Source organism: Microcaecilia unicolor, chromosome 7 (genome assembly GCF_901765095.1).
Source record: "Microcaecilia unicolor chromosome 7, aMicUni1.1, whole genome shotgun sequence".
Classification (NCBI taxonomy): domain Eukaryota; kingdom Metazoa; phylum Chordata; class Amphibia; order Gymnophiona; family Siphonopidae; genus Microcaecilia; species Microcaecilia unicolor.
Genome location: NC_044037.1, coordinates 271,503,494 through 271,515,677, shown reverse-complemented (window position 1 = coordinate 271,515,677; position 12,184 = coordinate 271,503,494). Strand labels below are relative to the sequence as shown.

Below are 12,184 nucleotides of genomic sequence, written 5' to 3'. Positions count from 1 at the left end.
CTTGCCCAAAAATCTACCTTCCCCATAACCCCTAGCTCCTAAAAACACTGATGATCTTTTAAAAAAGACACCTGAACTTTCACTAGTCTTGCAGTACTACCATGAGGAGTCAAGCTCGGTAGTTGTACTACCGGGGCTGAGGTGGCATCAGATTTGAAAATGAAGCCACTAGATTTCTAGGGAGAGCCGGTATGTGTCAGATGGTTCTTCTGGGATGAGCCCCTATGTAATTTTTGAAACAGAAGTGGTGCTTTTGTGTGGGGGGGGGGGGGTGCTAAGATTTTAAAATGGGGGTGCAGAACAGTGGAAAGGTATGCATCTTATCACTACCTGGCCAATGGCTTGGTCCAAGGGGGGAGGGGAGCTTATTGAAATGAAGTAGCCTAATGGTTAGATCAACTAGCTGAGAACCAGGGAAGTCGAGGTTTAAATCCCACTGCTGCTCCTTGTGACCATTGCCTCAGGTGCAGACTTAGGTTTTAAGTCTCATTTCATTAGTGAAAAGCTGTAGGTAAGTGAATTCTGCTGTATAATAACACAAAGTGATTATTTATTGCAGATTAGTAGATAAGGGCCTAAGTTCTACTTGAGGCAGCAGATTGTAAATTTACTTGATTAAGGTCGCAAGGAATGTCTGTAGGATTTGAACCCTGGCTTCCCTGGTTTTCAGCCTACTGCTCTAAGCAATAGGCTGCTATTCTGCTCTGTGTGCAGGGAGAACAGACATCAGAGGCCTTCACAAGAATATTGCTCAAAAGAAAAATCTGGTCCCCTTTAGAAAAGCACTTTTCATGAGAGCTATGTCTGATTACATTTAAAAAGACTGTTGTATGTTTTCAAGTGTGTTTGTTCGGAGATCTGATTTCTAAGTCTGTACCTTGTATTTTGGTTTCTTTTATTCTGAGAGTGCTTAACCCCGTGTCTTTGTGATTTTTCAAAGCCCCTAAAAAGCCTAGAGTAAGATTCAGTAATATCATGGAAGTTCGGCAGCTCCCCTCAAGCCATGCAGTGGAGGCAAAGCTGTCTCGCATGTCGTACCCAGCTGTCAAGGATCATGAATCAGTATTGAAAACTATGGGGAAGCTAACAGCATGTCAAGTGGCAAAAGTCAGCTTCTTCTTCTGTTTTGTGGTATGTTCTTTTAGTTTGTAATATGTTCTTTTGGTGACAGAATCAGTACTTTGTAGTATTTATCTACTTAAATGCCAGCCTTCAAAACACATTAGGTTGTAATTTATTAATACTTTTGTTTTCTGTGTTCAACAAGAAAGAAATTATTGTTAACTAGAAATTGTTTAAAATTCATGTACAGTTCTGTCTCTTGTGTTTTTTTGCAGTTGGTGGTTGGGTGAGATTCTGAATTATCTTTTGATTATGCAGTTAGATTTAAGTAGATCGGGAAAAAATATTTTTGGTAGATTTTTTTTTCTCAACATTTTCTTTCATTTAATGACATTTTAGAGATGGAGGTGTGTAATATTAGGTTAGATGGGATAGCATGTCAGGGACTTTTTGGGAAAGGACCTAAATAGAAGTGAGGAAGGATGTGTAAAGTTGACCCAGTAGACGGGGTTATTTTTTATAATGGGCCACCTATCATATGCAGCAGGTATGTGCATCACTTTAAATTTACTGAGGTACATGGATATTTTACTAAGGGGTAACTTCACTAAAGTGAATTAGGCAATTACCGCTGGATTCTATATATCGCGCATAGCGCTCCATGCTGAAATCCAAGCTATTCTATAACAAAGTGGAGGAGTGGCCTAGTGGTTAGGGTGGTGGACTTTGGTCCTGAGGAACTGAGTTCGATTCCCACTTCAGGCACAGGCAGCTCCTTGCGACTCTGGGCAAGTCACTTAACCCTCCTTTGCCCCAGGTACAAATAAGTACCTGTATACAATATGTAAGCTGCATTGAGCCTGCCATGAGTGGGAAAGTGCGGGGTACAAATTAACAAAAAAAAAAAAAACAAGCCACGTTTTTAACAGCACTTAACAAGCAATAATGAGCACTGATTGGCAAAAATTTGAATTTACATGCATAAACTCGCTAAACTTATTCTGTAACGCGCAGAGCCAAAAAGGGGCGGGAAAATGGGCATTTTGTGGCTATTCCAAAATTTATGTGCATCGTTACAAAATATGCCCCTCTGTGCCTAAATCTACACACCGATACTTAAACCACGGTGTAAATGGATACCTGTAGTTCTAGGCGTTGGGATATCAACTAAGTATATTCTGTGTACTGCACCTATATCTAGGCATTGCTTATAGAATACGCTTATGTGAAAATTTATTCCGCACGGATTTTTGAGGCGCCATATATATATTATCTAGCCTTTAATGCGTGATTAGTGCTGGTTAACTGCTATCGCAGAAGAGCAGTAAGTGGTTTTGTGATATTTTAATGGTTAGCGCACACTAATTCTCACATGTTAAAGGCATTTAGTGCTAGGGCGCAGTAAATAGGTAGGGTATGGGCCAAGAATGGGTGTGGAGAGTGTACTGCAATAACGTACAGCATATACCATGTGCTAACCAACAGTTGTGCGGTTAGTGAGTGAGTCCACTTAACACCTACTAAATAGAAAGACACTAAGTGCATCCTTGCTAGTTGTGACCAGGTTACTGCATCCTAATGACATTTTAACATGGTGCTTGCAAGTGACATACTGGGCATGCTCCCCAATAGTTGCTATGTTACATTTGCAGTTAACACTTGTTAGTAAAAGGGCCCCTAGGTATGCATTTAAGGGCAAACCCCCAAATAATCCCTGACCCAGGAATGCCTCTGCTCAGATCAGAAAAATGTATATGCGTACAGTCTGAGCAAGTTTATACAGCCATTTCTGCACATAAAAAATGGGGGCAATTCTATAAAGAGCAGCGACATTTACGCACCAGTAGTGCACAAATATATAAAATACTAGATAGCACTTATGTCAACCATTAACGTCTTTCACTTAATGTGTGTCTGTATCTGTAAGGGGGCATTAATTACTCCTGAGGAAGTTCTGCACAGAATTTCCCATATATGTAGAACATGCAGAATTCTGCGAAATGCCTGCATGTGGTCTGTTTCCTCCCCCCCCCCCCCCCCTTTTGCAAAGATTGTGTGTCAGGAGGAGGAGGAAGTGAGCCGCTGCACATCAGGTCACTTCCTCCTCTGTCGGTTTAGACCTGACTGCTCATGTGAACTGTGGAGTTGTAGGGAGACCTGTGTGACTCCTAGAAACAGTTGTGTATAAGCTGGTAGAGGAGGAGGAGGAGAAGTTGAGGTGGTGACCTGATGTGCAGTGGTTCATTTTCTTCTCCTTCTTCTGCACTGATCACTGCAGTAGAGAGGAAGAGAGCAGCTGATGTCTGCTTAATGTGCAGTTTGTGTGTGTGTGGGGGGGGGGGCACAACAAGTATGCCATGGGGATTGGGGGGCAGAGAATGCTGAGAGGCAACAGAGAAAGCTGTGATTATGCCATGGAGGTGGGGATGGGGTTAGTGGGGCAAAACAAACATAATTAAGGATCTTAGAGGGAGAGAGAACTACATTTAGAATGAGAGATGGAACAGAGAAGGCTGGAGCCTAAGTAGGGAACAGTCAGAGAGGGGGGAATGTCAGGCCTTATGATGGGGAAATTCTATGCAAAAGCACTATAAATAATGCAGAATTTTTTTAATGTGTACAGAATTTTTTTAAATGTGTGTGCAGAATTCCCCCAGGAGTAATTAATGTGATTGAAGCATGGGTATGTCATAGGTGTTTTGCCTCGTGATGTGCACAACTTATAAAATACTAACAGCTGCATGGTGCACTTGCCACACCCACTTGTGCCTCTGTTGAGATGACATAAGTGGCAGTACCCAAAGTGTGGCATGCCAAAAGCAGCTTTGTGCTAGCATTGTATGATAGTTTAGGCATGCCTTTAAGCTTTTAGAGAATTGACTCTAAGCATGCCCCTTTGTGGTCCTAAAATGTAGCACCAATTTATAGAATTGCTCCCAAAATGCTGTTTTCTATGTACAAATGCATTGTATAATTACTTCTTAGAAGCATTAAAGGAAAATTAAAATATGAAGGTTCCTAATCCTCTGGCCCCATTCCAAAGGTACCTTTATCTCACACCATTATGAACCTAGTTTTAATAAATAACTAAGAATGTTCTGGAAATGTAAACCTATCAGTGTATTCAATGGAATTTGCAACTTTTTTTTTCAGTGGTTCTTGGCAAATTATTCTTATCAAGAAGCACTCTCTGACACACAGGTTGCCATCGTTAATATCCTATCATCAACATCTGGTAAGAGTCTTTCTGCTACTACCCATTAATTTTCTTTGTTTCAAAAGCATAGAAAAAATGTCTTGCCCAAGTAAGTTATATTGTTAAGCACACCAGCGTATGCTGCTTTTTATTTTTGAGCAGTTTGATGGAATTGGTTATTGTCTTGTCTTGTACCCTCAAAGGTTCGTGATTAAGCCCCTGACTGATCAGAAAGAAAAGAGAATAATAGTATTTCAAATTACTGTTTTATTTGATACTAGTAAAAAAGGCCCGTTTCTGACACAAATGAAACGGGCGCTAGCAAGGTTTTCCTTGGAGTGTGTATGTTTGGGAGAGTGTATGTGAGAGTGACTGTTTGAGAGTCAGAGTGAAAGTGTGAGTGTGTGAGAGAGAGAGTGTGTGTGTGAGAATGAGTGTGTGCAAGTGTGTATGTGAGACACAGTGTGAGAGAGAGTGTGTGTGTGTGGGCGAGAGAGAGAGTGTGTGTGAGACACAGATTCTCTGTGAGAGTGAGTGTATGAGACCAAGCGAGTGTGTGAGTGACTGTGTGGCACATAGAGAGTGAATGTGATACAGTGTGAGACAGAGTGTGTGAGAGTGAGAGTCAGAAAGACATTGTATATGAGAGAGAGAGTGTGAGCCGTGCCCTCCCAATCCATGGCCATCTGTCCCCTGCCCCCTCCATTCATCCTTTTCCAGCAATTCCCCTCTCTCCCTGAGCCCTGCCCTCCCAATCCATGGCCATCCATGTTTCTCTGTCACCTGCCCCCTCCATTCATCCCTATCCAGCATTTCCCCTCTCTGCCTGAGGCCTGCCCTGCAATCCATATTCATCCATGCCCATCTGTCCCCTCCATTCATCCCTATCCAGCAATTCCCCTCTCCCTGAGTCCTGCCCTTCCAATCCATGCTCCTCTGTCACCTGGCCCCTCCATTTTTCCCTATCCAGCATTTCCCCTCTCTGCCTGAGGCCTGCCCTGCAATCCATATCCATCCATGCCCATCTGTCCCCTCCATTCATCCCTATCCAGCAATTCCCCTCTCCCTGAGTCCTGCCCTCCCAATCCATGGCCATCCATGTTTCTCTGTCACCTGCCCCCTCCATTCATCCCTATCCAGCATTTCCCCTCTCTGCCTGAGGCCTGCCCTGCAATCCATATTCATCCATGCCCATCTGTCCCCTCCATTCATCCCTATCCAGCAATTCCCCTCTCCCTGAGTCCTGCCCTTCCAATCCATGCTCCTCTGTCACCTGGCCCCTCCATTTTTCCCTATCCAGCATTTCCCCTCTCTGCCTGAGGCCTGCCCTGCAATCCATATCCATCCATGCCCATCTGTCCCCTCCATTCATCCCTATCCAGCAATTCCCCTCTCCCTGAGTCCTGCCCTTCCAATCCATGCCCATCCATGCTCCTCTGTCACCTGGCCCCTCCATTTTTCCCTATCCAGCAATTGCCCTCTCTCCCTGAGGCCTGCCCTGCAATCCATATCCATCCATGCCCATCTGTCCCCTCTATTCATCCCTATCCAGCAATTTCCCTCTCTCCCTGAGTCCTGCCCTCCCAATCCATGCCCATCCATGCTCCTCTGTCCCCTGCCCCCTCCATTCATCCATTTCCAGTAATTCCCCTCTCTCCCTGAGCCCTGCCCTCCCAATCCATGCCCATCCATGCTCCTCTGTCCCCTGCCGCCTCCATTCATCCTTTTCCAGCAAGTCCCCTCTCTCCCTTCCATGACCCCCCCTCGCATCCATGCTCCTCTCTTTCCCATGTCCCAGCCTGGCCCACCCTCTTCTCCCCCCCCTTCGCATCCATGCCGCCCCCCCCCCCCCCTTCGCATCCATGCATCCCTTTTTTTTTTCTTCTTCTTTTTAACTTTACCTCCGTGGCGGTTCGTGCAGCGAAGCGTCAGGGAAGGAGGCGGCGCTCCCGACGTCTAGCTTTCCCTTCGCTGTGTTCCGCCTTTTTGAAGGCGGAACACAGCGAAGGGAAGGCTAGACGTCGGGAGCGCCGCCTCCTTCCCTGACGCTTCGCTTCCGGATTTGTTTGGTTTGAGGCGAGGGCGGGGCAGAGACGGCTGGCTGGCTTGAAGGCTTCACACCACGAATCCACGAACCCTTCAGCCTGGGAGTGAGTGACGTCAGATGGCTTCATGGCGTCACAGAACGTTGTCCTCAGAACGTTGAGGGTGCGTTTTATTATATTAGATACTTCCCATCAACAGTGTCTAAGCGGTTTACAGTTGTTTCCTCTAGATTTACGTTTAGTTATTTGTGTATGAAATTGTAGACTTCTGTCAATTCCTTGTTATGTCTTGCCTACATCCGACATAACTATTGCATATTTCCTTAGGAGAAGCCCAGTACTAAAGTAACAGACGTGTTTGTGCAGCGCTGCGTACGCTCTGTAGCGCTATAAAAATGCTAAAGAGTATCCTGTTTCCCCGAAAATAAGACAGTGTCTTATTAATTTTTCCTCCTAAAGATGCGCTAGGTCTTATTTTCAGGGGATGTCTTATTTTTTCATGAAGAAGAATTCACATTTATTGTTGAACAAAAAAAATGAACATTTATTATATACTATATAGTAGTTGTCATCACAAACCAGCATAACCAGACAAACTGTGAATCCTATCAAGAATTTCTTGTTACTACCATTATTTCCATGTACAACAATCTATGGTACATTACCTCCCAGCTCCAAGGCCCCATTCCCTCCCAGCTGTAAGGGCCCCCCTCTCCCCCAGCTCCAAGGGCCCCCTCCTTCCCTGCCAGCTGCAAGACCCTCTGTCCCTCCCAGCTGCAAGGCTCCCCTCCCCCTCCAGTTCCAAGGCCCCTCCCAGCTGCAAGGCCCCCCTCTGTCCCTCCCTCCCAGCTGCAAGGCCCCCTCCTTCTCAGACCTCCCATGTCTCCTGCCCCCCCCCCCCCCCCCCCCCCCGGAGTCGCCACCGCCCCCCTCCACCCGGCCCGGGCACTCTCATCGCTATTCAACTTACAGCGCCGAAACCGCAGCAAGCAGATCAGTTTCAGCTCCCATCGGCCTTCCTTCCCTGCCTCTGTCCCTCCCTCGCCGACGTGACGTCACACGTGGGCGGGACACAGGCAGTGAAGGAAGGCCAACGGTAGCTGAAGCTGATCTGCCTGCTGCGGTTTTGGCGCTGCAAGTTGAATAGCGAAGAGAGGGGCCGGGTTGAGGGGGGCGGTGGCGACTCCGGGGGGGGGGGGGGGGGGAGCGGTAGCGACCTCAGCGTTTCCCTCACTCAAACTTTGCTAGGTCTTACTTTCGGGGGAGGCCTTATATTTACCAATTAAGCAAAACCTCTACTAGGTATTATTTTCGGGGATGTCTTATTTTCGGGGAAACACAGTAGTAGTACAGAAGGAGCTTTCTAAGAGCTGTTTAGCGAAGCCTGCTTATCGCTTGTCAACACAGTGCTCGACTTCGTTAAGCACTGCTTCATTAAGCACTGTCCACTTGATACTATGTAGTGCAGGGTTTCTCAACCCTGTCTTTGGGACACATCCAGCTAGTTTACTTTTCAGACTATTCACAGTGAATATGCAAGAAATACATTTGTGTGCACTTCCTCCATTGTATATATGTAAATTAATCTCCTGCATATTTGTTGTGGACATCCTGAAAACCAGATTAACCTGTTAAATCTCTTGTACTGGGTTGAGAACCAGTGGCATGATTTTCATTAACAGATTTATATTTCAGCAGTTCAGGTAATATAGCATTCCTATTTGATTCTAAGCAAGGACATGATGCTACAACACTTGCAAAACCTTTACAGAGATTGCACAATGGTTGTTTTGTTGCAGAGATTCTGTTATGTTACTAATTCTTTTATGCAGAAGAAAATGTTTACAGTTACTCTTACCTTGTGTTTTTATAAGGAGGGGGAGGGGAATTCCAATAAAATAGCTACTTACCTAGCGTTCAGAATGTTTTAATCATTGATTGTATTAACTATCCTCCTAACCTTGATTATATGCAGTAATGTTCTGTGTATAATGACGGTAAAATGTTGATTGATCGTATTCTGAGTAGAACTTGATGGTTAAGCGGATTATAAATGCCAAAACTAAATGAAATTTAACATTTACAATTATTAGAATAATAAGATATGTAGATATAAATGTATATAAAATAGGGGTGGGCAATGATTAAAAATTTTAATTGCAGTTGAAACCATGAATAAAAAGTTTAATCCTGCTTAATCATGTCTAGCCTTTTGGGCACATGCTTTTCCAATTTTTCTTATTTTTTGTTTTGTTGACCTAAGCATCCTTTTGAACAGATGCTTAGCGTGGCTGATTATCCTTCACAACATGCTATTCAGTTAGAGGTGGGCAACGATTAAAACTTTTAATCAAAATTTATCGTTATATTGAAAATTTTAATCATATAATTAGTTGTACTTCAGGGCTGGATGGCATGGTACTACTAAATTCCCACTGCATGGAAAATTTTCAAACTTGCTGAATATAATGAAAAGTTGCATACACACACTTCCTTCCCCTTGCTCCCCCTCCCCTCCATACAGGTACCTACCTTTCTCCTCTCCTACTGCATACTTCCCCTGTACATACACCCAAGTGTCTGTCCTTCTGCTATTAAACCTGTTACCCCTGACACACACACACCCATTTCTTTCCTCTCCTGCTGCTGACCACCCCCTCCCCCCTCCGCATTTATCTTAACATTTATCTGGCTCTTCATAGGGTTTCCTGCAGCAAATACCACATGCTGCTTGCAACTGATACCAATGCCTTCTATCTGCTACATTATGGCAAGGTGAAATAGGATAGGTAGGGGAGAGAAAGCAATGCTAGACAACAGTCAAAAGTTTAAAAATTTTGATCATGGGAGGGAGTGACGTAATCAAACAAAATGGCAGCCTGAGGCTTTTGCTCCGAACAATCTCGCAGCAACTTTCTCAGCAGCAGATGCAATCAAGAGTGATTCTCTTAATTTATGATATTAATTGCAGTCTTGGCCATACATGAGTGGGAAGCCATGCTTGCTGGATTTGACAGAGTTCACATATACTAAGAGAACAGGGCAGAACCTCATGGCGGAGGCAGGAGGCATGCTGTCTGCTTTTGCGGAGCTGGAATTATTTACATTGCATGAGACGACTGGAGTATCAGACCTGGACCCGATCTCTGAAATTTGGTACTGGTTCAAGGAAATTAAATCTGATATAATAGCAGTGCGGGAGCAACTGTTGGCACTGGGATCTGATTTGCATGGCGAAGTTAAAGAAATAGGCCACAGAGTAGAAGAAACTGAGCAAAGGTTAGACAAGCATGAAGAGACCTTGGGAACATTAGATAAAAAGGTAATGGAGGCCCAAACTGACGCACAGAATATCTACGATAAACTGGAAGACTTGGAGAATCGGAGCTGCCGATGTAATCTGCGATTCCGTGACGTCCCAGAGACAGTGAAATAACAGTGAGGAGGTGGTACAAAAAATTGTTAGCACAATGCTTACGGGCAGCCAACAAAAGCTGCCCCCAGACCAGGTACACCTCAACTGAGCTCACAGAAGGGGGTGCTGCACAATTGGCCCACAGACATTATTACTTGTTTTAGGGATTATAAACTGAAAGAGCGGGTGGTGCAAGTAACACACTACAAAGATAAAATACTATGGGATACATACCAGGTGGAAGTAAATCGGAATCTGGCAAGAGCCACTGTTCAGCGGCGGATGGAACTGCGCCCTTTTACACACTACTTGAGGTCCTTAGACATTTAATGTAAGTGGAAGCATCCGTTCGCTTTATTGTTCTATCATGAAGCAAGCTCCAACAAGTGTGCTCCCTGCAGGAAGGGTGAGCACTTTTCTTGGGTTTGGCAGAGGCCGCTCATGCCCCTATGGCGACATCCAAGGATGCAGGAGGTCCCAAAGTGACCCCCAAGTGCAGAGGGTCCCTAATAATAAACGGCTTTAAGAGGCAGCGCTCGGACACCGCTCTCCACAAACAGCAGAACACATGATCTGAAGGGCTGACTTCTGCATGTTTTTTCAACTACACTGTTTCTCTGCTGGATACCAACGATCCACTAAGTGGGCGTTATCAGAGAGGATTTGTAAGCCTGCCATATTTTGCAATGGACTGCAAAGCGCTGAGAACGTACATAGGTTTTGAGCAAATTTGTTTACTGTTATTATATTTGAGGCTACTGTCAAAACAATAGTATTTGTTTCTTTAATATGTTTATTCCATGAACCAAATTAAATAAACAGTGACTATATAGGGGGTTGTAAGATGACTATGCCTATTATTTTTTAGTACATGGGTCCTACTCTAGGTTAGACTATTGGTTTGGATATCTGTCTATGGTGCGCAGGGTGAAATTTTCTGATTTCTCAAAATATACTTGGTCTGACCATGCCCCGTTGATACTTGGGCTAGATACGTACAAAAGTAGGGACTACATACTGGCAACTTAGTGATGCCCTTTTGGGGACGCCTGAAAATGTGCAACAAATAGAGAAAGAGATAATGGAATACTTGCAGTTTAATGATACGGGAAAGTCACTCTGGATGTTCTTTGGGAGGGCCTTAAGACGGTGATTTGGGGGTAAACTCATTGCTTTACTATTCCACCTTATTAAAACCAGACACAGCCAGGAAACTGCTCTGTTGGCTCAATTACAGGGCCTGGAACAGCAAGCAAAGCAACAGGGATCGACTGCAGCCCTACAGCAATCAATTCATGCTATTCAGATGGAGCGTCAGATGCTCTCTTTTTTCATGGATCGCAGATACTCTTCAGAGAGTACGTCAGTCCCATTTTGAATTTGGCATTAAGGGCAGCCGCTTATTAGCACATAAGTTTATATAATTTCTAGTTTTTTGTTTCTGTATCTAGTATTCAGGGTGAAATGGGAACTCTCCAGAGTGCATCCATATGTAAGGCATTCCTACACTATTATTTGCAGCTCTATACACCTGATATTGACCCCTCTGCATTAGATATTCAACAATACTTAAATAAGGTTACAATGCCCAGGTTCTCCCCAGCGGTGGTGCAGGGACTTCTCTACTGCAGACTTTACAACAAATGCTTCAAGTGGCTTACCCGGTCAGGGCAGAATATTATTTGCTTCATTTCAAGCCGGTGGGCATTAAGGAGGAATTACATAAATTGGCTTCCAGTTTTTTCACGACAAGTAAGTTGGTTCTTGCAGCAGCATGGAAGAAACCATTTCTACCCTCAGTTGCCCAGGTTCTGCAGAAGATGGACTATATCTATCAGATGAATAAATTGACTGCAAACCAACCCCGGAGTGGAGGAGTGGCCTAGTGGTTAGGGTGGTGGACTTTGGTCCTGGGGAACTGAGGAACTGAGTTCGATTCCCACTTCAGGCACAGGCAGCTCCTTCTGACTCTGGGCAAGTCACTTAACCCTCCATTGCCCCGGGTACAAATAAGTACCTGTATACAATCTGTAAGCCGCATTGAGCCTGCCATGAGTGGGAAAGCGCGGGGTACAAATGTAATAAAAATAAAAATAACCAGTTGCTCTACTTTCACAGGACATGGGACATTTATCAAAAATGGCGTTCACAGGGAGCATTCGGCCCATCATAATGATCTTAGCATAGATATTAATTAGACACTTTGCTGGAGGGTGTCGGGGAGGAAGGGTCTATGAAGTGAACATTCTCCGTTATGAAGGGGGGGTTGGGTGTAGTTGGGGGAGGGGGGAGAACGAGGGAGGGATTTGGGGCAGCAGGGGTAGGATGTGATAGATTTGATTGCATATTGTTGTGCTGTCTTTTCCGCTTTGCATTTCTGCCATGTTTTACAGTAAAAGTTTTGGGACAAAATTTTTTGATCATGATTAAAAACATTTAATCACATTAATAATGCACTAAATGCCC

At 44.5% G+C, this 12,184-nt stretch overlaps 1 protein-coding gene across 6 annotated transcripts in view; it reads left to right on the top strand.

Annotated features, from left to right (window-relative positions):
* The window catches only part of SLC35F5 (solute carrier family 35 member F5), a 165,118-nt gene that overhangs the window by 56,254 nt on the left and 96,680 nt on the right, over positions 1-12,184 (top strand). For all 6 annotated transcript variants that reach the window (XM_030208802.1, XM_030208796.1, XM_030208800.1 and 3 more), the window contains exons 7-8: positions 941-1,131; positions 4,216-4,297. In XM_030208802.1, the coding sequence (XP_030064662.1) occupies positions 941-1,131; positions 4,216-4,297 (273 nt within the window). The remainder of the gene's footprint in view (positions 1-940; positions 1,132-4,215; positions 4,298-12,184) is intronic.